The sequence below is a fragment of the Nicotiana tomentosiformis genome, chromosome 6 (assembly GCF_000390325.3).
Source record: "Nicotiana tomentosiformis chromosome 6, ASM39032v3, whole genome shotgun sequence".
Taxonomy (NCBI): domain Eukaryota; kingdom Viridiplantae; phylum Streptophyta; class Magnoliopsida; order Solanales; family Solanaceae; genus Nicotiana; species Nicotiana tomentosiformis.
This window is the reverse complement of record NC_090817.1, coordinates 78,410,412-78,437,769: the sequence shown is the minus strand read 5'-3', so window position 1 is coordinate 78,437,769 and position 27,358 is coordinate 78,410,412. Positions and strand designations below refer to the sequence as shown.

Sequence of the window (27,358 nt, the reverse complement as noted above, 5' to 3'; positions counted from 1 at the left end):
TGAGATAAGTCGTTGGGCAGATTGTTTTAAAGAGCGAGATTTGGCTCTTCTTCTCTCATTTTTCACTTGGTTTGGCGATTTTTGGAGAGCTTCAAGGGGCGATTTTCATTATCTATGTCAAGGTAAGTGATTCCCACCTATTACAAATTAAATACTTGGATTATATATGGATTTATACTTGAACATTTATAAAAATTTGGAATTTTGATAGAAAACCTAGAAATTGATATTTTGGATTATGACCACGAAATTGGACATGGAGTTTGGAATAAATTATATATTTGAGTTCGTGGTGTCATGGATAAAGTTTATCTTCAAAAATTTTCAGAATCCGAGCACGTAGGCCCGAGGGTGATTTTTATCGACTTTTCAAGTGAAGTTAGGAATTGTTGTGAATTGAATTATAATGAGTATTATAGTACATTTTGATTTGGTTGCATCTTAATTGACTAGTTTTGGAGCGATGGGCATCGGTTTGTGTTGTTGGAAGGGCTTGGGAGCCAATTATGGAATTTCGGAGTGAGGTAAGTCTCTTTTCTAACCTTGTAAGAGGGAATCTACCTCATAGGTGAACTTAATTAATATATGTTGTTATTTGTGGGGGTTACGTACGTACGAAGTGACGAGAGCCCGTACGTAGCTACTATTCCCGTTTGAGTCCGGGTAGTTTTAGGTTTACACCATGCTTGTGGATACCGTTATTTGATTATATTTGTTAACTGTATCAAATGGAACTGAGTTGAGGATTTTTAAGAATTTAAAAGCTTCGAATCGAATTGTCTTTATTTTGAAAAGAATCAAGAAAGGGTTATGATTTATTGATAAATTTATATTTGACCGCGTCGCATATATGATTCGCGAGCGGGGTAATAGATGCATCTATGGGTCATGCCGTTCAACCCTAGGCAGTGCATAGTTTACATTTATGTTGGATTGGGCTGAACGTCCTCAATGGTATTCGTGTGTGATAATAGAACTGGAAGTTCCTTTTATAATTGGTATAAATTCATTATTTGCAAGATTATTTATTTTAAATGAAGGAAGTGATTTGGGTCCTTAAAAAGGATGATGAATTGTTCAGTTATTTCTTGTTCTGAGTTTTATTTTTATATATATCCTGCTTAATTAGAATTTTATATTATCATATTGTTGGCCCTTAGTAAGTGTCGAAGTCGACCCCTCGTCACTACTTCTTTGGGGTTAGGCGGGATACTTACTGGGTAGGCGTTGATTTACGTACTCATGCTACACTTGCTGCAAGTTTTTGTGCAGGTGCATATATGTCTAGTGGCCTCATGGGCGCAGAGGCACGATTATTGCGGAGAATTTGGTGAGTTGCATTCCACGTTACGAGTCCACAGCCAACAGAGTCTCCTTCAGAGTATTTTTATTTTTCCTATCCAAATTTGTATTCCGGACAGATGTTGTATTTTATTTTACATTCCTAGTTGAGGCTCATGCACTTGTGACACTAGGTTTTGGGGTAGTTATGGGTTGTCTTGTACTGAAATTATGAAAAATATTCATTATTTACTCTATAAATTTCACCTATTACTAATTAATTGAAGGAAACATGATTTCAAAAATATTAAAACGAGAACCCAATTAAGTATTTATTTTTGGCTTGACAGCGGTGTCCGGCGCCATCATGACTTGTAATGGATTTTGGGTCGTGACAACATGGTATCAGAGAACTAGGTTCACGTAGGTCTCACAAGTCATGAGCCAGTCTAGTAGAGTCTTGCGGATCGGTATGGAGACGTCTGTACTTATCTTCGAGAGGCTACAAGACTGTTAGGAGCACTTCCCTTCTTGATTCCTCATCGTGCGATTCGATTCCTTTGAGGCTTATGCCTTCATTCCCTTCCTATTCAGTCTTATGCGACGTGAAGCGCTTGTTATAAATTGGGAATCGAGGAATTTTAATGGTACTACAAATGTGGTGCAGGGTGTTTCTCCCTGCGTATTTGATTGGACTATTGTCGTTGCCTCGCGGAAGGCCGTTCTACCATTGCATCTCAGTATCAATATTACCTAAAATTTTGAGGTTTGGGCATTGATCGTTATGACGATTCGTGCATTGCTATCGCACCGTGTTTGTGTAATGGTAGGATGCTTGTCTATGCGTCGAAGCAGTGAATGAATTGGAAGGAGGTTTAGTCAGTGCATGATTTAGTGATCCAATATTTTATTTCCGGCGAAGGAAAGGCAATCGGACTATAAATGTTCAGGTTTGGGTTGACGGAGTAATGAGACTTGGTATTTCGAGCATGGTGGACTTTTCATCTGTGATGTGGTGTCGTCGCCCTGGATTGAATATGTTAAGTTCGCCGATGTTATGGTCTTCATCAATTTTCCTTCAGGCAGGGTGGTGTGAAACAGTACCGGGGAAGCGGCTGTCAGAGATCGCAGTGTGCGGTGGTTCAGGACTTAATCGGTGGTCCGGGTGTTGAGGGCTCAAGGAAGATGATCTTCGGAAAGGTTTAAAGTTGGTAGCAATCTATTGGTTCAAGTGCTACAAAGTTAGATATTGAGTTAAGGCAATAACGGGGCAGCGAAGGATGATGAAGGACACGTGGGAGGTGTCTTGCGGTGGCTAAATTCCTATAAGGCCAAGTGTGAGAAATAGAAGTCGGGTAGTTGCTTAAAGAGATGGTTTGACCAAAGTGGGAGAGTGGCAGAGTAGCAGATGGGTTCTGTGGTAGGATAGCTACACGCGTTGAGGAATGTTTTGAGTTATTTGGAACTCATGGTGGACAGTGACTAAGTCTACAAATTTAATTTGGAATATTGGCTGCTATACGGAGAAGGGTTGGATACGACGGAAAGGAGTTGCATGATATGAAAAAGGATACAACATGACTTTGGATTGGAATGTATCATTGCACGTTTAGTTGATGTCAATGGGGAGTGAACGGGCTTGTACATCTGGTGAATGAGCACAGGCTCATGATGGTTTATTGGTTTCGTGGTAATTGTACTCGGTGCAGCGTTGTTGGAAGATGTCGGCATGGAATTTCCACAGGTGGGTTATTTCTGGTGAGTAGGTTAACTGTTGCGTGGAGTTGATGAAGCTTCTACGAAGAATTTTACCAGCTATCCGGTAAGAGGTCAAATATGTAAATGTGGCTAGTGACTCAACGCATTCATGAAATGGGTAACATGAAGATTTCGAGGAATTTGGCGGGTCGATTGCGCAAGGTCATATCAGTAAGGAAGAAGGAATCTTGGTAAGTTCCCGAGTCATGTAATGGTAGCTTCAAGCTTAAGTGGGAGAGCTCCACTGCCTACGATTGGATTGTATGGTTATCTACTTATGAGGTTTCTGATTAGCAGCATATTGATAGGTCATTACGACTAAGGAAAGAAAACATCAATGGCAATTCGAGCAAAGGATTTGAGGAATGCATTTTATATTTTATCGGTTCATGTTCGGGTTTTGGGAAGACTTAGAGTTTATGCTTCGTGTAGATGTGGTGTACAAGGAAAGGAATACGGCCGGTTAATTCTTTGAGAGGGTGTTTATGTGCCAGTAGGGCCTTGGAGTTTGATTATATTCGGGAACAAGTCAGAGTGGGTGACTCTCAACAATGCGGTGACTAAGGATTTCGAACCAGTAGTATGGTTAAGTATCGAGCTTTTGCAGTGGATTATGAAAAGTGGATTGGAGTGTTCTACGTTATCTTCGGTCTGCGGTGCGGAATTGGAGGAATGGGAGAAAATAACTTCGGATTCATAGAGGGATTTTCAGAATGGGTATACCAGTTGAAGGTGCGAATATGCGTATGAGGAGGGTATGAGATGGTTCATGGGTTTTGGAGACAACGTGGTCTCGTGAAATAAGGTCACTCAGGATGAGGGCAGATTTGGGTTCATGATGTTTTGAATGGAGCTATTATTATTCCGAAGGCAAGTCCGAAGTAAATTAGAAGAAGTGGCTCGGTTGGTAATGGTCAAATCAGCACGGTTATGGCACTGACCAGTTTCTCCAGCATGATGTTTTACATGTGGTTTGTGGTTGTACACTTGGGCTTGAGCGCCACCACAACTTGGTTGATTTGGGAGGTATTCGATTCATATGGCCTGTTGTGTGAAAATGGATCCCGAAAGGGACATGGTGGATTAGACCACTACTTGGGGTCGTATTTTCTACGGTTATGAGAATTCTATCACGTGTTGCAATGGTTCTCCCGAAATGAGTCAACTGAGAGGTTCCTATATGATGAAGTGTGTATTCTATTAGTGGTTCAGGAGTTATGATGAAATTCTGGTACTCTTGCGCATTGGCATGATTAGGTGCAGAGAGTAGCATGGGAATTGGATGCTGAGGATCAAGGTTGCAGTTCGGTGTTGACAAGAATGTCACGAGCTAGGATGAGCAGGGAAGAATTCAGATGTTTAGAGTAAGCTGGTATTGTCTTTAGTGTCACCTGAGATCGGTGTCCTGTGTAAGAGGCTCTGTGTACTGAGTTGCAGATTCTTGATTTGCTTTACAGCATTTAAGGTGGCCGGCAGTATGGAGGTTCATACTTGTTACCTGTTGTTGAAAGTCATGGGAGCGTATCCCACGGGAAGATTGTATAAGTGTGACATGTAGTCAGTTGATTGATTAAAGATTTGAAACCCAGTACGGAGATTTGGTACTATCGCTAATGTGAGAGTTTAGGCATAAAAAGGCGCTCTATTCAGTTGGTTGTGAATTGTGGAAGTTTGTTCCGGATTTGACGGTTGTTCTTATGTGTCATGGGAAAAAGGGTTGTTGTGGATCCTTGAAAGGTTATTATCCCAGTGCGGTACGATCAGAATCGACTTGAGGTCTGTGGATGGATCTAAATGTGAATGTGGGCTTTATATCAGGTCGGATGTGTTCATTTCAGCATAGCCCTATTTTCGGAGGGGTCTTCGGGTCTTGGATGTTATTTTTGTTGTCAGCCCTTCCGTGTAGTCTCTATTGTGCTATGTGGGTTGTGAGGCAGTTTGATTATTAGCACTCGTATTGAGATACCATATAGTTGTGGTGTTATATGAGCAGGATGGCTCTTGAGATGCAGGTCATCTATCGCACCTTAGTCGTGCTTGAGTTTTGTAGCTTATGGCGCTACCCGTCTCCCCAGGATTTGTATTATGCACTTGGCGTGCTTATGGTTGATATTCGGGTATTTCGTAGGTATAAGCATTTTGGCTTGATGGGTACTTCCCTATTTATTGCCATGTGTGGATCGGGTGGCACGCCGCCACATGCATATGTTGTTTGGATCGGGTGGCACGCCGCCACAGATATGTTGTTTGGACCGGGTGGCACGCTGCCACGGGTATCATGGTTGGATCGGGTTTCACGCCACAACGGTGTCATGTGTGGGTCAAGTTGCACGCCGCTACAGTGTGTTATTGAGTACAGTTTCCCATATCTATTATTATTGCGTGTTTTGCTTCTCATTCCCTGAGGAAGGTTCATAACATCCTTTCAGTTGTTTAATTAGTTAAGTGGGTTGAGTAGTTCTTTCCAGAGTTCATTTTTCCTTATGTATCGCCTTCGAGTCTGTAGCTTGTTGGCACATTGTGGCATCATACGAGATTTTTGGCAGTGTTTGAGGTGGCTTATTGCCTGAGCAGCTTGTACTGGGTGAGACGAGATTTTTGGACCTGGGATCAGTGCGATCTGATTTATATAAAGCATATTAAAGAGTAAATACTGTTATTCAGTCCAGAATGAGGTAATGATCCTTGTCAGGAGGAGGGACTCAATGATTTTTCGACTCAGAAATTGGTTATGAATTTCTACACATCCTTTCTGTTGTGGCGGTATTGCGAGAGTTGAAATGGGACTTATATGCTTCGTGAGGTGCATGTGGGCATCAAATTCGTGGGATTTTGACTAAAATTGTCAGAGGATATTATTATGGTCATGTGAGTTACACGATGCATGGTATGAATTCAGTGAGAGTATACAATCATGTATTGGTACATCGAGTAGTGATTGAAATGGTGTTCGTATGTTGGAAGCAGGCGGTTCTGGAAGTTGGAGTAGGTCCGTAATGTCAATTAGGACTTGTGCGCAAAATTTGAGGTCAATCGGACGTGATTTGATAGGTTTCGGCATCGAAGGTAGAAGTTTGAAGCTTCAAAGTTCATTAGGTTTGGATTGGAGGTGATTCGTAGTTTCGATGTTGCTTGATGTGATTTGAAGGCTTGACTGAGTTCGTAATGTGTTTGGGTAGTGTTGGTATAATTGGTTGAGGTCCCGAGGGCCTCGGGTTGAATCCGGATGGTAAATAGATCGAGTTGGGATTTGGAAGAAGGGCTGAGGGTTGTTGTCTTCTTGTGTAACCGCACCTGCGAGGTTAGGACCGCAGGTGCGGAGCCGCAGAAGCAGCCATGAGGGTCGCAGAAGCAGCTTATGCTGGGGAATGCTGGGACCGAGATGCGATCGAGTTCCGCAGAAGCGGGACCGCACATGTGCACGTGGAGCCGCAGGATCAAAGGCGTAGAAGCGGATGGGGGCCGCAGATGCGGAGTTGAGGAGTATGAAGGAGGAGCACAGAAGCGGTAAGGTGGCTGCACCTGCGGAACCGCAGAAATGGTCAAGGGACTACAGGTGCGATAGGTCGCTAGGCAGATTGTTTTAAAGAGCGGGATTTGGCTCTTCTTCTCTCATTTTTCACTTGGTTGGGCGATTTTTGGAGAGCTTCAAGGGGAGATTTTTCATCATCTATGTCAAGGTGAGTGATTCCCACCTATTTCAAGTTAAATACTTGGATTATATATGGATTTAGACTTGAAAATTTGTAGAAATTTGGGATTTTTGTAGAAAATCTAGAAATTGATATTTTGGATTTTGACCACGAAATTAGACATGGAGTTTAAAATAAATTATATATTTGAGTTCGTGGTGTCATGGGTAAAGTTTATCTTCGAAAATTTTCAGAATCCGGGCACGTGGGCCCGAGGGTAATTTTTATCGACTTTTCAAGCGAAGTTAGGAATTGTTGTAAATTGAATTATAATGAGTATTAGAGTACATTTTGATTGGGTTGCATCTTAATTGACTAGTTTTGGAACGACGAGCATCAGTGTGAGTTGTTGGAAGGGCTTGGGAGTCGGTTATGGAATTTCGGAGTGAGGTAAGTCTCTTTTCTAACCTTGTAAGAAGGAATCTACATCATAGGTGAACTTAATTAATATGTGTTGTTATTTGTGAGGGTTACGTACGCACGAAGTGACGAGAGTCCGTCGACCTTGACTAACCCTTTTCTTAATGTTATATCGCCTTAAATATTCTAGGGCAGATTTTGACCTATACAGTTAGTCCCTCCGCTTATTGAGGTCGGCCTCAGATGACCTTGATGAGCGGATTCTATTTGTCGTGGTGAGGAGATTGGACGAGATGGCGATGTGGCCTTTAGTGAGCCGCAACTTTTGGGGTTACGTCGTTTCTGGATCAAAGTGACGTCATGACATCATGCGTCATTATGGTGCATTTTCCCGATGCTTTGCGTCGTTTAGTGTGCGTCTATTGAATGAATCTGCCACTTCGATTCCTATGCTAGGTAGGGCTGTGCATCGGTCGGATTGGATCGGATTTAGCATATTTCAAATTGTAAATCCGGATTTTGGATTTTATAAAATGCAATCTGAATCCAATCCGAATTAAATTGGATTGGATCGGATTTTAAAGTTTGGATCGGGTAAATATTTCGGATTTTCGGATCAGATTGTATGCCTTATTAAGGCAACTACCTATCTTATCGGCTACTACACTCTTTCAAGCTATTGCTATTCACCATTCTATTAAATTGAAAGGCAGCAGATGTCTTTCATAGCAGTAGACAAAATAAAAGTTTCATAGCAAAATAAAATAAATTGAAATTCCAAATAAATGTCTAATAAGGGAGAGGCGTCATTGTTCATCAATAGGAAGGAGAAACTAAGAATAAGAGACACAAAAGTAAGACTTAAGAGAACTGGACAGAGCAATCTGAAGAGAGGTTAGAGAGGGAGAGACTTCGATATAAACAAAGAAAAGAAGAGTTTAAAGAGAGGCGAATAAAATGAGAGGACTTAACCCTAAAATGAAAGTCTAATATTTATACATGTCTATATAATTTGGATTTCGGATCGAATTAAATAAAATTATACCAATCCGAATCCAATTCGAATATCCGAACTTTTAAAAAACCTAAACCATATCCAATACGAAATTCGAAATCCAAAAAACCGAATAGAATGGATCGGTCCGGATTTTCAGATATCCGATCCAAATGCACAAACCTAGTGCTAGGTAATGATGGCATAGTTTCTTGGTTTCGATGCTCGAATTCTTATAAATAGGGATGTGAGGGCACACACTCGTGTTTTACAGATTTCCCTTATAGAAACCTTGTTCCTTCTTCTTCCTATTCTATTGTTGTGTATCTTCCTTTCTTGCTCTAGCGATCCTCTTTGTGTTTAACTTTTCATTACTTGAATACCCTCTCTTTCTTCAGAACTATGGTTAAAGTATCTTCTGGTCCCAGTGAGGGAAATAACCCGGTTCCCCTGTCGATGGTTTTTCCTTCTCACGCGGAGGGCATCTCTGTTGCCGTGGAGGGTGATAATTTTCCCACGGTGGAGGAGATAATTCCTCATGGTGAGAAAGTCAGGTCTGAATTTACAAAGGCGCCTGAGGCTGAGCCCGAGATCTCCGAGTCGGCGATGAAAGAGGCCGATTTATTAGAGCTTAGGGCTAAATTTGACATTCCCGCTCACATCGAGTTGGCCCCTGCAGGGCAAGATGTGGTACAAGTCCGCCGCCCTGGGTATTGTGCGTTCTACGCCTACCCCTTTCATGTTGGCTACACTCTTCCCCTTCTCCCCTTGACTAAGGAGTTCTACCATTTCTATGGTGTTTGCCCGGCTCAGCTCGTGCCATATATATATAAGCTCATTAGGAAGTTTACTAAGTTTGCGAAATTGGCTAGGGTCGAGATCACGCTTCGACATTTGATGCATCTCTTTGCCCCTAGTTTCTATAGGGGACAATGTTAAACCTTCGCCAACGAGGGGGCAAGTGCCTGGTGGTGAAGATGGATGATAAGGCGACCTTGTAGTTCTGGCACAACTTTTTCTTTGTTAGAACCGAGGACGTGGTGGCCAACGTAGATGGCTTCCCCAAAACTTGGAATTATACTCGTAAGTGTCTAACTTCTCTTCGTCGATGGATTTGATTTGCGTGCTTAGTCGTGAGTGCTGATCTCTTGCTTATCTCTTATGCAGCCAAGATTATGCCCCCTCTTTTGGTCAGAGACATTTCCGATTGGATCAGCCGGCTCCTCCCTCACATCGCAGGAATTCGCGAGTGGCCGGGTTGTTTTAGGAAGTTTGGTCCTGCTCCCTCCTTAACCGGTGAGTCTCTTCATTTTGGACTCTTAGTCGCTTACCATTTTATAGTTTACGTTGGCTAACCCTTTTTTCTTTTGCGCTTCTTTTAATTCCAGCCCGAGGTCATTCGAGGAGGCCGAGAGCTCCCCCACCTATATTCCGTAAGAGGAAAAATGCTTCCTCTTCGGCGTCTTCCCCCTCTACGACCATGGCAAGATCTGCTCGCTCTTTGGTTTCTGCTATGTCTACCACCACGGCTAGGTCTGCTCGCTCTTCGGTTCCAGTTATTGCTACTTCAGCATTAATCTCTTCTCCATTTGTGGATATTCCGACGACGGGGCCTCCGGATTCCCCTTTGTATCATCTCATGGTCTAGGAGGAGGAATTATCACCAAGTGATGGGGATTTGGTGCCCTGTAAGAGAAGGTCAGTGGACGTTGGCGATGGGGCTGCCCGGGCCATGGATTATGTGATGGATGATTTTACTTTCCGTGAGATGGCGACCATAATTCTTGAAAGAGACGTCGAGCTGGCATCTGAGGTTTTGAGATCGGCAGAAGACATAGAGAGTGTATCTCTTACTTCTGCAACAATGGAAGTCGAAGGGCCGGCTGCTAGGATTTCCGATATTTCGCGACAAGAGGGGCCATCGACCTCGCGACCAGCTGAGGATGCTTCTTCGCTAACTGATGAGAGAGGTAAAGGCATTTCCGAGAATGGCTATGAGACAGGCTCAGACCTTGACGATGTATAGCTGAGGATGATGGAAGAAGGTTTTACTTAGCTCAAGGTGAGGTTGGAGGGGTCTACGAGGACCATCACGATACCCATGGATCGTGATTTGTTGAAGAACACAGAAAATGTGGTCTCTGCCCTTGGTCCCCTTTGCTCCGACGTAGAGGGTGAAACCCTCAAGGTGTTGGATAATGTTACCTTATCGAGGATCATAGCCGTCCTCACTCTCAAGATAAATTTTTCAAGGCTTCTATTTCCCTATCTGTTATATTCAAAGTTTTGGGCTTTGTTTTAGTGCTTTGCTCTTGTCAGCGTAAGCGTTCTTATTTTTGATTCTCTTTCTTTTTGTGACTGCAAACCGTGATCTTGGAAATTGAAAGTGCCCGAAGGGAGGAGAGGCGTAAGGCTATATTCAAGAAACTGATACGCCAATACCTCGAGTACCACGGCAAGTACCGGGAGATCCGCAGGCGGTTTGGCAAGGACGACAATTTGCAGGCCCTTCGGGACGAGCTGAAGCAAAAGGATGACGAGCTGGTGAAGGTCATTGAGAAATGCAATGTCCTTGAGGGGATGTTGAGAAATAAGGAAGAAGAGCTCAAGGTTATCAGGGCCGTGGAGGTCCAATACAGCGACCTCCAGACGTAGGTGGTCGAGTTGTGCATGTAATTAGAGGAGTGTCACTTGCAGATGGAGGTTCTTCATGGCGAGATCACAGAGAAACAGAACGAGCTTGATAGGGCAGAGTCCACTCGGTCAGAGGCTTCGAGGAAGACGTAGGCCCTTGAGGTGGTGATCCCGACTCTTCGTTCTGAGCGGGAGAACGACTTGGAAATGGCAAGGCTAAAAGAAGAGCGGCTTGATGAGAGGGTCGGAGAGTTGGAGAAATATACTTCTGACCTCTATGACCGAGTTGCTGCTCTTGAGGCCAAGAAGGCCTAATTACTGGTGCAACCGTCTTCTTCCCATACCTCGGACTTTCCTAATATTCCTTGAGAGTTGTACGAGGAGTGGATTCATGTCGAGGCCCAGCTAGACGTGTTTCGAGATTTGCAGGAGACGTTCCCCTGGCTCCAACTTTGAAAGAAGTGGTGGTGATGACAAGTATGATTTCAACTCCTTTAGGGCCTGGACGCACTCAGAAGTCCATTGGAGGATGTTATCCTTCTTGAGTACACCAAAGAATCTGTGACACCTGTCTGATGATCGTGAGATGAATCTTGAAAGGGCGGCGATACGGCTTGTCAACGTTTGAACCTGTTTTTTAGTGGTCAAGTGTTCTGGTATCCCTAAATGGCTTTGATTTCATCAGGATTGACCTCGATTCCTTTCTATGATACCAGGAAACCCATAAATATTCTTGAGGCCACATCGAACGCATATTTTTCGAGGTTCAGTTTCATTCCGTATCGTCTGAGTATGTCGAAGGTCTCTCTCAGATGGTCTATATGATATTTTTTCCTTTTGGACTTGATTATCATGTCGTGTATATAGACTTCCATCATTTTGCCGAGTTGGGCTTTCAACATCCTCGTCACCAACCTTTGGTAAGTTGCCCCTGCGTTTTTCAACCAAAAGGGCATGACCCTGTAGCAGTACGTCCCCTGATGGGTCATGAATATGGTTTTCTCCTGATCTTCTTCTTCTATGAGGATTTCATTATAGCCAATGTAACCTTTCTTGTTGTGATCATTGGTGTCTAATCGAACGGGGTCGAGATATTCTATGGTCGATTTCGCAGCTTCGACCATATCGGGGTCTCTGATGACGTCTTCGCTATCATCACATATCTACCTTGACCTAGTTGATTGTTATGCCTATTTTTATTTGTCCTTCGCTTTTTGAGTGACCGTTCAGTCTAGGGCGATGCAATAGCATTCTCGGGATGTGCGTTATTCCCCTCGTATGCCGAATATCCCTTAGGGAGTCGGGAATTTGATGACCTGGTATAAGATGGAGGGGATGGCCCTCATGGTGTGTATCCATGGTCGCCCTATTATGGCATTGTACGCTGTGTCTTGGTCCATGATGTGGAACGTGGTCTCCAAAGTGACGCCACCTGCCAGAACGAGGAGTGTGTTTTTTTTTTATGTTCGCTCGACTGCATTGTTAAAACCAGTTAGCGTGATGCAACGCGGCACTATTTTATCTTTGAGTTTCATTTGTGCAAGTACTCGATGATGGATAATGCACGCGCCACTCCCGTCTCTACCATAATGCGTCTCACATCGGTATCTAAAATTCGTAAAGTAATAACAAAGGCGTTATAGTGAGGGAAAACCAAATAGTTGGTATCTGACTTATCGAAGATGACACTTTCTTCGAGTTCGTCGTACCGTTTGTGGGTGGTAGACCATTTGAACTTGTAGGTAGTGGTGAACTTTACATTGTTGATGGAAGTATCTTCACCACCACCGATGATCTTGAGGACGGTGCGGGTTGGTGAGGGCATTTTCGGCAGTCCTTGATGTTGTTCGCGTCCTCCGGCAAAGTTGGTCCTTCCCCGGTCGCTCAGCAACTCTTTGAGGTGCCCCTGTTGTAACATGTTTACGACCTCCTGCCTTAGGGCGATGCAATCTTTGATTTTGTGCCCTCGTTCTTGATGGAACTCGCAAAGGGCGTCCGATTTTCTGGTACTCGGGTCTGACCTCATCTTTTATGACCACTTCACCTTTGGTCCGAGCTTCTCCAAGGCATAGACTATTTCTGTAGGTGACACACAAAAGTTGTGAGCTGATAATAAAGGAGGCATACCTCTTTTATTCCGGTGAGTCCTTGATCTGCGTGGGCCTTCTTCGTGGCGGGAGGAGAACGCAATGACCGCTGTGACGTATGGTTGATGTAGTTCCCTATTGGGCCATGGAGCTGTGAGGTCCCTTCTGGTATCATTTCTTGGATCTTTTCTGGATTCGTCCTGTACTGAGGTCAGTCGATGAGTTGGTCCATTGAGGTCGTCCTCATATGCTCGGACCTCGGCACAATACGCGTTGTGTGTTTCATCCCAAGTGGTTGGGGGATACTTCATCAGTCGACTCAATAGCTTTCTAGTCTCCCTCGAACCGTCCCTGCTCAGCTCGTTCTGGAAGGTTACGACTGTCATCCCTTCTAACACATTCAGCAGGGTAATCCTTACTCGGTTGAAATGGGCGAGGAAGTCCCTCAGTCCCTCTCCCGGAGACTGCTTAATAGCAAATATGTCATTCACTCTTGCCTCGACTTTCTTGGCCCCATCATGGGCCGTTACAAACTTGTCGGCCATCTCTTCGAAAGTTTCAATGGAGCGCGTAGGTAGTAGTGAATACCATGTCAATGCTCCTCCTATTAGAGTTTCACCAAATTTCTTCAACAAAATGGAGGATACTTGTTCTTTGGCGAGATCATTGCCCTTTACGGCAGAGACGTAGTGAGTCACATGATCTTCAGGGTCAGTCATGCCATCATATACTTTTAGGTAGGGCGGCATTTTGAAGGTTTTTGGTATGGCATGCGGGGCTGCATCATCACGGTATGGCTACTCGACGAATCAGCCGGCGTCTCTCTTCGGCAATAGTTAGGGGGGGCCCGGTATTTTATCGACCCTTTCCTGGTGTTCTTTCATTTGTTCTCGGAGTACCTTGTTCTCGTTCTCCATTTCCTCTATTCTTTTCAAGATGGTTGCAAGAGCGTTATCACCTGCATTATCATTGACGTTTTGAGTAATTCCTATCGTTGGAGGTGGAGGGAGTTGGTTACACTGTTCGTCCGCCTGTTGTACAGTGCGAATCCTTGCATTTTCTACAGCTGCATCTCGGGCGGACTTGTTGAGGACGCCAGTTAGCGCATCGGTTAGCCATGTTTCGAGGAGCTTTTTTACAACCGAGGGCATCTCTTCCCCCACAGATGTGAAGGCTCCCTTACCGAGGAATTTTGTGATGCTGCTATGAGGGGGCAGTGAACCATCTCGCCTAGGGGAGGCATTGGGCGTTACGCCTTCGTCTGTTGTTTCACAACTTTCGTTGATGATGTTCATGAGGTTAGTTGGGAGGTCGTTGATTATCCTCACCCTTTCTTCCATGTTACCTGCCATGTTGGGATTTGTGCACACAAGGAAAAGAGATCTTGTCTTGTTTTTTGTATTTTTTTTGCGTTCGGGATTCGCGTCAGTGATAGATCTAGAAGAAACTAAAAATTTAACTAGGAAATCCCCACAAAAGGCGCCAAATTGTTTGATCGAGAAGAGTGATCATTGGTTCAAATAATTAAATCTATGTATTAAAGGGTTAAACCTAATTAACAATAATATTTCTAGATGCGAGTTATAAAAGCGTGATTAATGTTGAACAGATATGGTAGAAGAAGAATAATAGTGTGTGACAATCATCTCAAATAGCGTGAATAATAAATGAACAATAAATAACTATGAACAATAACAAATGGGATTTGGGTAAATAAAGAAAAGATTCACCCAATAAAGGAGAAGATGGATATTATTCCTTCTGACAATGATGAATGACAGACCAATCCTTGAATTTTCAAATTATTCTCGGATCTGGTGAGAAGTATGAAATAATGTGGACAAAAATCTTGATAAAAAGGTATTGTTTGTCTCTTGGTAAGAGATAAAGAATCTTTTTATCAAAGTGTGTTCTTCCAATTGAATATTACATGCCCTACATCAGTATCTCTTTTCCTATATATATGAGACATACTCTTAACATACCGTAATAGTACAAGTGCAGAGAACATTCACTAGAATATTCTCTTTAATATCCCATTTTGAAAATTAACCGTTACATCTTTGCTAATGGTGCTCGATCTCGACCATTATTGATATCTCGATCACGAACCTCGTTGCTTTCTGGTCGACCTCGACTAACCCTTTTCCTTAATGCTATATCGTCCCAAAATATTTTAGGGCGGATTTTGACCTATTCCCTGACCAATAGCAATTTTGCACTTGCTTGGAGCATTATGAGGACGGCGAAACCGGCACCACGTGACACAATGTTATATACTCTTTTTAATTGCCAAGCCGCAAGAGATATAGCACAAATAAGATTATTCTCTCGTTGCCTAAGGCAAAATATAATGGAAAATACTTAAAGCGAAAATTTTCACCCAGTAACTGTAAATACACAGGACTTAGATCGCCAGAAGTCTAAGCCAGACCATAAGAAGGTATCCGGGTCCAGTTATCGCATTCGCGTAATGGAGGTTAATATCTAATTCTGCTGAGCCAACTGGTTAAACTTTTTATCATGTTAACTGTAGAATTATGGATTAAGATGCCACTGAATATCTGAGAAGCTAGAGCGATTGAACAAGGGATGTATTACACTTAGCGGTCATGATTCTCAATCTGACCTGCCCAAGTCATATGCTTCTTCAAATGTTGGTGATCCACCTTAGTGGGATGGCCCATAGGCCCACTCATTATTTTATTTTTTCTGTATATTCAGTTTCTTATTGCATAAAATGTATATAATCCTTCGTATAGTTCTAGAACTTCTTTTCACTTTTGGAGTAGACTCTTCTCTCTCTCTTTCATTTTCATCGGAACGTAGGTTTCCTGTTCATCCCTCTCCAATATTTTATCTTATATCTTCAGGTAAGTTTTTTCAGATGTAGAATTGGCATAAACTGATTTTTAAAGTTTTCTACTATTAGATTCAGAGATCGAAGGAAAATGAGAAACATCCAATTAGGGTTCTAAGAGAAGAGAGAAAAAGAAATATCTGACTTTTTCTATATTTTCCAAAAGCTGTACAAAATGATTCTATTTTTCTATGTATTGTTCTCAGAAGTTGGGCCTCTATATATATAGGATTCGGAAGCCCAAATACAATAAATACAAGATTTGATTGTAGGTCCAAATACTAAATACAGTTGGACTGCCACACATACTAACTAATATCAGTTCCTAAGCTATCTTCTAAGCTATGAATCCCAACACCCCTCCCCCCCCTCAAGTTGGAGGGTGGGACAACACCCAACTTGCCAAGATGAAGGTGGTGAACATTGCCAGGAAGGGATTTGGTGAAGATGCCAGCCACTTGAGAAGCACTTGAGGTATGAAGTAAGCTGATCAGCCCATCTGCGAGCTTGCTCCGGACAAAGTGACAGTCGAACTCAATATGCTTGGTCTGTTCATAGAATACTAGATTTTTTGCTATGTCCAACGCAATCTGGTTATCACAGAAAACAAGAATGGAAGAATAAATAGGAAGACAAAAATCAACCAACAGTCTGGACAGCCATGTAACTTCAGCAACAGCTTTGCTCAATGAACGATATTCAGCCTCAGCTGAAGAAAGAGATACCACAGGTTGTTTCTTAGATTTTCAGCACACCAAACTACCACCCAACAAAATGCAAAAACCTATAACTGATCTTCTACTATCAGGGCAAGAGCCCTAATCACTGTCATAAAACACCTAAAGAGAAATGTCTGAGGAATTGTTAAAGAAGATACCATAATGTGAAGTACCATTAATATATCTCAATAGATGAAGGGCAGCGTTCATATGAGGAGCACAGGGATGCTGCATAAACTAGCTTAAATATTGTATAGCAAAAGACAAATCAGGCCTAGTATGAGTTAAAAAATACAGCTTCCCAACAAGGCTTCTATAAACCTCAGGATTAGGCAAAGGATCCCCTACTTTAGCTTTAAGTTTCTCATGCAACTCAAGAGGAGAAACAACAGGAGAGCAGACATCACAATGAAACTCCTTTAAAAGATCATGAATAAACTTTCTTTGATGCAATAGAACCCCAGAAGAAGAATATAGCACCTCAATACCAAGAAAGTAATTAAGAAGACCCAAATCTTTGATTTTAAATTGATCATGAAGAAAAGCTTTTAAAGGAGAAACTTTCCCAAAATCAGTCCCGGTAAGTACAATATCATCTACATACACAGCCAATATAACAAGAGAGTCCCCATAACCTTTGGTAAACAAAGAATAATCATTGAGAGTATGAGTATACCCTCTGGATTGTAAAGCTTGTGACAACTTAGCGTACCACTGCCTAGAGGCCTGTCTCAGCCCATATAGAGATTTTTTCAGCATGTAAAGAAGTGTGGCAGAGGAGGATGTAGAAGGAACAGACAATCCAGGGGATAGTCTCATGTAAACTTCCTCATCCAAATTACTATGTAAGAAAGCATTATTAATATCAAGTTGAAAGAGGGGCCAATTTGTTTTAACTGCAACAGTAATAAGAGTTTTAATAGTGGACATATTTACAACAGGGGAAAAGGTCTCATGAAAATCAATTCCTTCAACTTGGGTATCACCCCTAACCACTAACCTTGCTTTATATCTTTCGATTGAACCATCAACTTTGTATTTAACCTTATAAACCCATTTGCATCCAATTGGTTTCTTGCCACAAGGCAATCAACTATATCCCACCAAAAGCTCTAAGATGAGTATAAACAGGCAATTTTTCATAGAATAACTTATAAGGGCTTTTGTGATTTAGTAAAGGGGATGGAAATCTGTTTAGCAAATAAGTGGCAGTGAGAATACAGTCTCCCCAGAATTTAAGGGGAAGGTGAGACTGAAATAGTAGTGACCTGGTAGTCTCAAGTAGATGTCTGTGTTTTTTTTCCACCACCCCATTCTGCTGAAGGGTATGAGGGCAAGAAGTCTGATGTACAATACCTTTTTTAGAAAATAATTGACATCCACACAAGCTGGACCCTAACTCTAGAGCATTATCACTCCTAACAGTTTGGACTTTAGTTTGGAATTGAGTTTCTACCATGGCAATAAAAGCCTTTAGAATGTCAAAAGCATTGCTCTTTGCTCCTAAAAGATGAGTCCAAGTAGCTCTAGTATGATCATCAACAATGGTTAAAACATATTTGGAACCAGAATATGTAGTGGTATGATAAGGTCCCCAGGTATCAATATGAAGTAATTAGAAAGGTTTGGTTGACTATATAGAACTATCAGGGAAAGGTAACCTGGTTTGTTTAGCCAAGGGACAAATGGGACAAATGAAAGACTGTTTAGATGGCAATTTGGTTCCAAGATCAAATACATGCTTCATTTTAGAAAAAGATAGATGCCCTAGTCTCTAGTGCCAAATAACATCATCTTTATTCACTTTATTCATATGTACATCATCAGACACCTCAGCAGAACTAAGAGATAAACTTGTACTACTACCAGGAACACCAGAACAGTTATTAGAAAGAACAACAGTTGGATCATTACTAGGAGAAACAGAAGGTAAAGATGAATTAGAAAATAAAGAATTTGAAACCATTGGGAGTTGAAACAGCTTGTACAATCCACTGTCAGGTCTACCAAGTACCACTGGCTTATTCAGAGAAGGGCCCTGAAAAGTACAGCCAGTGTTGATAAACTGAATCATGTGACCAGGTTTAGCAACAAGTTTGTACACAGAAATGAGATTGAATTTAAAACTAGGAATGTAAAGCACATTATGAAGAATGAGATCAGGAAATAAAGCCAAAGAACCTACATTATGAACTTTAACTTTGTAACCATTTGGAAGAGACACTAGGTAAGGAACATATAGTGTTTCTATGTAGAAAAGAAGAGATTTATCAGATGTCATGTGATCCGAGGCTCCAGAATCTATAATCCAAATAACATTGTCTATTTTAGTAAGCAGGCAAGTTCTAACTGAACTATTCTTAGGCAGAAGTATACCAGCAAAATTAGCAGATGCCATGAGTGTAGGAGGAGAAGATGTAGTGGAAATATGAGACTGTTGCAGAAACATCATGAGTTGAGAGTACTGATCTTTAGTTAAACCAGGGATTGCAGAGGCTTGGGAAGAATCAGGTTGTCCAACATTCTGTCCAACAGTGCTACTATGAATCCCAACATCACCAGAGTGATCAACCACAACATGTGCAGCTGCTTTTCTAGGACCAGGCCCTTTAGTGAACTTGAAATTGGGAGGGAAGCCATGCAATTTGTAGCACTTGTCAATAGCATGCCCTTGTTTCTTGCAATACTTGCATATTAAGGAGGACTTTTGAGACTCTGAATTAAACCTTGAATGAGGATTTTGTGGTCTGGGAGAGTGAAAATTTACCTTGGATGGGAAACTCTATTTGAAAACCCCAGCATTAAAGGAGGCAGAATTGTTGCTGAAATGAGATGCAGAGGAAACTTGTCTCTGTTTCTCATCAGCCAAAAGAATGTTGTACACAGTGTTCATTGAGGGCAAGGGCTTCATCATGATTATATTGCTCCTTACTTGAAGATAAGTATCATTAAGACCTATCAAGAACTGATAAACTCTTTGTTCTTCCTCAACTTTATTGTTACCCCCACATGTACAAACAGACAAATGGTTGACAGAAATGGAAGATATATCATCCCAAAGTTGTTTTATGGTATTGAAGTAAGATGCTATGTCTAGTGAACCTTGAGATATGTGTGCCAGCTCCTTCTTAAGTTCAAATAACCTAGCTCCATCAGCCTTTCCATATCTCTCCTCAAGTTCACTCCAAATGTCCTTGGCTAACTCAGAATACTCAACACTACGAGATATTTCTTTAGTAAGGGAGTTTGCCAACCATGAGATGACTAAATCATTGCATCTCTGCCATTACCTTGCCAAAGGGGACTCAGCAGGTGGCTTGACAGATGAACTATTGATGAAATCAAATTTATTACGAACGGACAAAGCTACTAAGATAGTCCTACGCCAGCTAGAATAACCAGAACCATCAAAAGGAACAGAAGCTAGAGAAGCACCCAAAACATCTGAGGGATGAACATAAAGTGGGTGACATGGATGAGTGTAATCATCCGGATGAAAAACAGTACGAGATGAAGTTCCTACACTCTCGACTGGAGTCTCAGAATTATTTGTCATATTGACAATCAACCAAAGCAACAAAAAGAAAACTGGACAAGACTACTAACAATAGTGGGTTCAGAAATTGAAGTTTCTAAAACAAAAAATTGTACATGCATAACAGAGAACAACATTAACAAGCTAACAAGTAGCTAGTGAGAAGAGACGATGTTACCAAAAGCACTGTTCGCTACCGGAAAGGGACGGCCTTGACAAAAATGAAGAGACAGACGGAGATTGTTGAGAAGATGAGTTGAAATAGGATTGACGCAGTCCAAATCCAAAAATCACAGCGGCAATTTGAAAGAAAAGAACTCCTTTTTCATCAACGATTTCTACCTTGCAAAACCTAGATTTCGATCTCCGACGAATACCAGAATCTGAATGAAATTCGGCAAAAAGAACTTCACTAATATCACCGCACATCGACGGAGGAACAGATCTTAAATGCCATAGCTCTGATACCATGTTATATTCAGAGATCGAAGAAAAATGAGAAACACCCAATTAGGGTTCTAAGAGAAGAGAGAAAAAGAAATATCTGACTTTTTCTATATTTTCCAAAAGCTATACAAAATGATTCTATTTTTCTATGTATTGTTCTCGGAAGTTGGGCCTCTATATATGTAGGACCTGGAAGCCCAAATACAATAAATACAAGATTTGAACTGGAGGCTCAAATACTAAATACAGTTGGACCGTCACACATACTAACTAATATGAGTTCCTAAGCTATCTTCTAAGCTATGAATCCCAACATCTACAAAGTACCCTTATTCTAGCTTCTCTGGATATTATAAAATACAAGTTAGTTGGCTCAGTAGAATTAAAAATTGGCCATTCATGTGATCGGTAGCCCTGAATTAGACTCGTGATGCTTGTGTAATCTATAACATTTTGTGTATATAGGGTAATCATCGCATTGCATACTGTAGTTCTATATATCCTAGCAATTCTAAGCTCCATATCTCACGAGCACTGAAGAAGCAGAGGGTTAATTTAATACTCCATTATCACTCAATTTTGCATTAGTCACAATTTATTTTTTTTAACGAAAAAATCACTCCGCTTTGCAGAAGTATCACAAAATTCACTTAACTAATTGATGCAAATGCAGTCAAAAGTCACCCAACTTTGCCTAAGTATCACCAAAAGTCATTGGGAGGAAGCAAAAGAAACATTTTATATGATACTTAGGCATAGTTGAATGACTTTTTTGTTACAAAATTATTTCTTAACTTTCTGTGATACTTGGGCAAAGTTTGATGATTTTTTTGTTAAGAAAAATACTTTAGCGACTTTCTATGATACTTAGGCATTAGGCAATATTGAGTGATTTTTTTTTTTTTTTGGTTACAAAAAATAGTTTCGGGACTTTGCTTGATTAAAATAAAAGTTGAGTGGTCACCTGTGATAAAATGTAACTTTGAAGGTATTTTACTCCTATAAGGGTTAAGGATGTAGAATGTAGTTTTGACAGAGTATATCTGTATAGTAATAAGAGTTCAGAATGTTATTTTGGTTCCATACTGCAACCAAATGACTCAAAGAAAACGATTTTCTTTCTCTTTGGTGTGTGTGAGCAATGAGAACTTTATTGTAGTACTCTCTCAAGTTCTTCACGTTTTAAAATATTATTATTTTCAGATATGTTGTGCATTTCATAGCAAACTCCTTGATTTTTCTATTTTTTTAGGAACTATCCTCGCTCTTGCCTCTTGTAACCACAATTTGGATTCCAATTATATATCATATAGTTGCTGCATTTGTAATTACCCACTAGCTATAATTTTTCCCATTTAAAAGGATTGAAAAGGGACTCAACGAAAGTAATGGAAATCTCATTACAGAGCTTAACTTGTTCCTTCTGTTTTAGCTCTCTTTCTTCACTGTGTTTGTGTTTTGACAAAGTGTAGGTCCTCAACATCCAGAGCACATGAGATTTGCTGGGGGGGGGGGGGGGGGGTGTTAGTGTAAATCTACCTCTCAAGAACAAAACTTGCAGCAGTAATCAGCCAACCAAAATGACGAATTCAGATTCCAAACTAAGCTTGAAGCTGTTGATTGACACCAAGGCCCGCAAAGTTCTATTTGCTGATGCTGAAAAGGACTGTGTCCATTTCCTCTTTCACATTCTTACATTGCCTGTGGGCGCTGTAACTAAGCTTCTTAAGGAGAAAGTAATGCGTGGATCCTTGACTAACCTCTACGAAAGCGTAGAAAATCTGAAGGATACCTATGTCCAATCGAACCAATGCAAGGATATCCTTTTAAAACCCAAGTCTTCAGTTGGGAATATCTCTTTCCTTTTCTATTGCTTAATGACGTTCCATGGGGAGTGAAGGAAGCTGTCGCAGCTACACGGGGGTTTGTGAAGGAGATGGTGACATACATGGTTATGGACGACTTAGTGGTTAAGCCTATATCCGCCATTTCTAGCATTGCCCTTCTCAACAAGTTTAATGTTAAGGATGTTGGAGTACTAGAGAAGAAAGTAGTAAATTTAGGAATGGAAGAGGTAATCAATTAAGTTAAATATCTCTTCTTCTTTTCCTGTGTCCTCTTCTGTTTGGTGAAATTTTCTTTGTACTTAGTAAACTCCTATCATTTTGCAGGCGCTGAAGTTGCTGAAGGCATCTTTCCAGTAGAAAACAGTTCTCACAAGTGCTTCCATGAGCACAGTTCCCACAAGTGCTTCCATGAGCCGTGTAAAGCGGAGAAGAGCTGTGTGAAGCAGAGAATGAGCTACAACACATAATAAAATTGGATGTTTCAGTTTATAGTTGGCCTTTTAGTGGCTTCCTTTTGTTTGTAGGTTCTGTTATCAATTGCTAAATTTATCTTTGTCTATTTTGAGATTCCCTTTCACTATGTTAACTGCTTTCAGCCTTGTAATATATAGTACATCTTCTCTAGCATCTTATTGTCTTTAGAGATTCGTCAGCCGTCCATCTTGTCACTACCCCAATTTTCCTCCGTAGAATGTCGTGACGGTACCTAATCCCTAAAATTAGGTAAGCCTAACACTTATTAAATATATAGAAGAATTCAAGAGCCCTCGCGAGGTACGGGTACCACCTCGTAGTCTCAAATCGTAAAAATGAATCACAACTTTCGTTATATCACCGCGGGAGCCTTTATATTTATTTTTGAAAAGTATTTTTCCGAAATAACATCCCGCGTTTTAGCCCACCTTATCACACTGTATGGCGTCTAATAGTTCACCTACTAGCTACGCGTTTCAAGACCACCTTATCTCACCGCATGCGTTTTAACACCCAGATCTTATACCACTGCATGTGTATCAATAATAATAACAACACGACAGAAAACTTGTGCAACACAATAAAAACCTCACGGCAGAAACCTCGTGCAATACAATAACAACCGCACGGCAGAAACCTCGTACAAACACAATAACAACTGCACGGCAGAAACCTCGTGCAAACAACATAACAATTCTCTCAACAAAACACATATGCCAAAAACATAACAACTCAAATAAATGACTTTCACAATATGTGCCCACATGCCACAATATTTTCTCAAAACAGTTTCAATATCACAACCACACATAGCTCTTGGCTCAACATCACTGAATACAATAGTAACAACAACAATAACACGAGTATACGACAAGTAAATCAATACAAGAACTTCAGAACACAAAGAAACGGAAGAACAAACTCACAAAGAAAGACAAAACAGGGAAATAATAGTCTCAACAAGAATAATTCAACAAGGGAGAGGTAATATGTAACAATGATTCCACAAAAGTGCAATTCGACAACAAAAGAGATAGCATGAATCAATGACCCCAAATAAGACTACGTCAACAATGAAAGGGATAACAAACTTCAATTAAGGCTAAGCAATTATAGAAGAGATAATAATGATTTCAATTAAGGTTAATCAATTACGGAAAGGATAGTATGACGATAAAAAGGGGCAACAACTTCAGTTAAGACACATAAGAGTTTAATCGGCAATAAGGATAGAACATGAAGCAATTAATTTCAATTAAGACACATAAGGGTGAATTTAGTAAATGGGAGATTTAACATGACATAACAACTTCATACAAGTCCAACCATACAAGAATTACCAAATTACGATATCAATTTACCCTTCAAATCCTCATTTTATATTTTGAAAGATTTTCTCAAAAATTCCCATTTTTCCCAACTCAAACCACTAATTTAATGATAAAAATAAAGATGAAATCATGAAATAAAATCAAATTCGAGTAGAGAACGTTTACCCCAAACCAACACGTGAAGAACCCCTCAAACATCGCTCAAATCTGAGGCCTACAACTCAAAATATGATAAAATGGCCAACCCTCGAAATAGAGTTCTTATAACTCTGCCCACGCAGTCCTCTTACGCGATTGCGGAACACACCTCGCGATTACGGAACACAAAAATCACTACTCAAGTAAATGAGCTACACGTTCGCGGAAATCACCTCGCGAAAGCGATGAACTGATTGGCCAACCTTCGTGAACGCATACCAAATCTCGCGAATGCGATGAGTAACATTCCAACAGTCTCCAATTCCCTTATGCGAACGCGGAACACCCTACGCGTACGCGAACAACAACTAGCTGAACCTTTGCGAACGCATGCCCACTGCCACATCCGCAATGAGAAAAAATGATGAGTTTCGCAGAATCACTTCGCGATCGCAGCTCCATCTTTGCGATCGCGAAGAGCAACAGCAACACCAGAAACCAGCAACTCAAAAGCATGAAGAAATGGCCTGTAGCCCATCCGAAACATACTCGAGGCCCCCGGGACCTCAACCAAATATACCAACACATTCTAAAACATGGTACGAACTTAGTCTAGGCTTCAAATCACATCAAACAACACCGAAACTACAAATCGCACCTCGAATCGAACTTATGAATTTCCAAATCTTTCAACTTCCAAAACTCGCATAGAAACATATCAAATCAAACCGGAATGACGTCAAATTTCGCATGCAAGTTCCAAATAAAATAACTGAGCTAATCCAACTCTCGGAATCGCATTCCGGACCCGATATCACCAAAGTCAACTCTCTGTCAAACCTCTCAACCTTCCAAAATGTCAACTTTCCAATTTTCGCCGAAATACTTCAAATTACCCTACGGACCTCCAAATCCAAATCCAGACGCACGCCTAACTCCAAAATCACCATACAAAGCTATTGAAAACATTAAAACGCCATTTTAGAGTCGTCTACAAAAAAATCAAATCCGGTCAACTCTTACTGCTTAAGCTTCTAAAACAAGAATCCTTCTTCCAAATTGATCTCAAATCATCCGATAACTGAACTCGACCACACACGCAAGTCGTAACACATAATACGAATTTTCTCGAGACCTTAATCCACCGAATGAGACATCAATTCTTAAAACGACCGGTCGGATCGTTATACATCTCCAACATTATAAACGTCATTGGATGTGATTGCTCTACTTATAGTTGCCCCATACTGCATGTTACGAGGACTCTAATGGTGCTTGTCCATATTCTCGGAGCCATATGTAAAAATAAGTTGATTTTTGTTGCTCCACGGGGAATGAAGGGAGCTATGGCAGCTCAAGGGGTTTTTATGAAGGATGTGGTGACATACATGGTGATGTATGATTTGGTGGTTCAGACTTATAGCCACCATTTCTACCATTGCCTTTTGATCAAGTTTCACTACTAGAAATTCGGTAAAAATCGACCAAAAAAATCGATCAACGTTGGTCGGTAATGGCCAAAAACCGACCAAAACGCGACCATTTACGTGTGGACGGTATTTTTGTGGTCGGAAAGGCATACCGACCAAAGTTGGTTGGAAATTACCGACCAACTTTGGTCGGTCAATTAAATTCAAAAAAATAAATATTACAAAAAAAACCGACCAAAGTTGGTCGGTATTTTAATTATGTAATAAAAAGATTTACCATCTAGGAATTGAACCGGGGTTTGTACTGTGGCAGGATACTATTCTACCACTATACCATTGGTACATTTTGTTTTAAGACTGTCTTTTATTTGATTTATACTCTTTAATTATATTTTCGCACGAAAATAACCGACCAAATTGGTCGATTTTATTAAAAAGTAAAATTACCGACCAAAGTTAGTCGGTCTTTTTAAATGACCGGCCGAATTAACCGGCCAATTTTGGTCGGTTTTTTTAATATTAATTTTTATTTATTTTAATTAAAAAACCGACCAAAGTTGGTCGGTTTCTTGAAACATAAATTTCGCAGGATTCAAAAATAGTTTTCCGCATTTTTGCGCCAAAGGAAACTGACCAAAGTTGGTCGGTTTCGTAAAAAAAAAATATTTGAAAAATCGACCAACTTTGGTCGGTTTTTTGGTCGGTATTTTGACCGACCAAAGTTGATCGGTCGACCTTGATCGATTTTTGCCGAATTTCTAGTAGTGTTTAATGTCAAGGATGTTGGAATGCTGCAGGAGCAAGTGTTGCATTTTGGAATGGAAAGGTAATCAATCATATTTGTATTTAAATTATATAGATGGATTGTGTAAAGTATTTTCACATCACTAGTATCTTAACATGTTGTAGCAGATAATCTCTCTTAATTTTTCGGATGACTGATATGAGATTTCACTTTTTTTGGAAGATTTAACTTGTACATAGTTATCTTTTGACTACATATTCCTGATCTTTTGTCGAGGTAAATATTCCAACGTAGTAAACTCCTACTTATCATTTTGGAGGCTCGAAGCCGAGGCGAACTCAGGATTTCAAGAGGATGGGTGCACTGTCGTAAAAAGATGAATCTAAAATTTATATTTGACGGATTTAACTTTAGTCATTTACCATGAACTCATTATATTTTTGAAATTATAGGTTCAAAATTATATTTTTTTTGAAATTATATATATGTGTGTGTGTGTGTGTGTGTGTGTGTGTGTGAAATTTGAAAACAAGACCGTTGAGAGTGAGATTTGAACCGTCAATTTCACTTATAGAGGTGCACCCAATAATAATTGCACCATAAGAGTCTTTGAGCATGGGTTCGCACACACATATTTAAGTAATTATGAAGAAATATAATATTATTATACATGTTTCAAGGAGAATAGTATGAGTTCACATGAAATCATATCCTTCAACTTGGATACGCCTCTAGCCGGAAGTTGTTGAAGGCATCATATCTTTCTGACTAGTGTTTTATCTCCTAGTTTGAGATTCTTTTTGGTATTAATATATACTTATGTTCTTTCATCTTGCTTTATAGGGTGTGTTTGGTGCAACGGAAAATGTTTTTGATGAAAAATATTTTCTTAGAAAATAAGTGATATTATCACTTATTTTTCCTTGTTTGGTTAGTGTGGGAGAGAGTTGGTGGGGATGAGGAATAGGATGGAGAAGTTTGAAGAAGAGTTTTGGAAAATGTTTTGCTTCTTTTGATAGGGAAAAA

The 27,358-nt window shown here is 40.6% G+C and overlaps 2 protein-coding genes and 1 long non-coding RNA gene across 3 annotated transcripts; 1 reads left to right on the top strand and 2 right to left on the bottom strand.

The window, feature by feature from the left end:
• Positions 1-12,748: 12,748 nt before the first annotated feature.
• Positions 12,749-13,555, bottom strand: LOC138894256 (uncharacterized). Its single transcript, XM_070178939.1, has one exon. It carries the CDS (start codon positions 13,553-13,555, stop codon positions 12,749-12,751), a length of 807 nt encoding a protein of 268 aa, XP_070035040.1.
• A 2,419-nt stretch (positions 13,556-15,974) lies between these two features.
• On the bottom strand, positions 15,975-19,941 carry LOC138894255 (uncharacterized). The gene is made up of 7 exons (XM_070178938.1): positions 19,676-19,941; positions 19,180-19,603; positions 18,205-19,071; positions 17,386-17,497; positions 16,707-17,281; positions 16,544-16,613; positions 15,975-16,375 (listed from the first exon to the last, which is right to left on the bottom strand). Exons 1-7 carry the CDS (start codon positions 19,939-19,941, stop codon positions 15,975-15,977), a joined length of 2,715 nt encoding a protein of 904 aa, XP_070035039.1.
• A 1,790-nt stretch (positions 19,942-21,731) lies between these two features.
• On the top strand, positions 21,732-22,686 carry LOC117278906 (uncharacterized). Its single transcript, XR_004509260.2, has 2 exons — positions 21,732-22,441; positions 22,539-22,686. It is a non-coding gene; the product is annotated as an uncharacterized lncRNA (long non-coding RNA).
• The last annotated feature ends 4,672 nt before the right edge of the window (positions 22,687-27,358 follow it).

Excerpts from the sequence above, each read along its gene's own strand:
- LOC138894256 (XM_070178939.1), bottom strand. The coding sequence starts at position 13,555 with ATGCCGCCCTACCTAAAAGTATATGATGGCATGACTGACCCTGAAGAT.
- LOC138894255 (XM_070178938.1), bottom strand. The coding sequence starts at position 19,941 with ATGACAAATAATTCTGAGACTCCAGTCGAGAGTGTAGGAACTTCATCT. Across the intron at positions 19,604-19,675 it reads GCTGAGTCCCCTTTGGCAAG|TGTTGAGTATTCTGAGTTAG; the intron begins GTAATGGCAGAG and ends AATATCTCGTAG. Across the intron at positions 16,614-16,706 it reads ATCCTTTGCCTAATCCTGAG|CATCCCTGTGCTCCTCATAT; the intron begins GTTTATAGAAGC and ends TAGTTTATGCAG.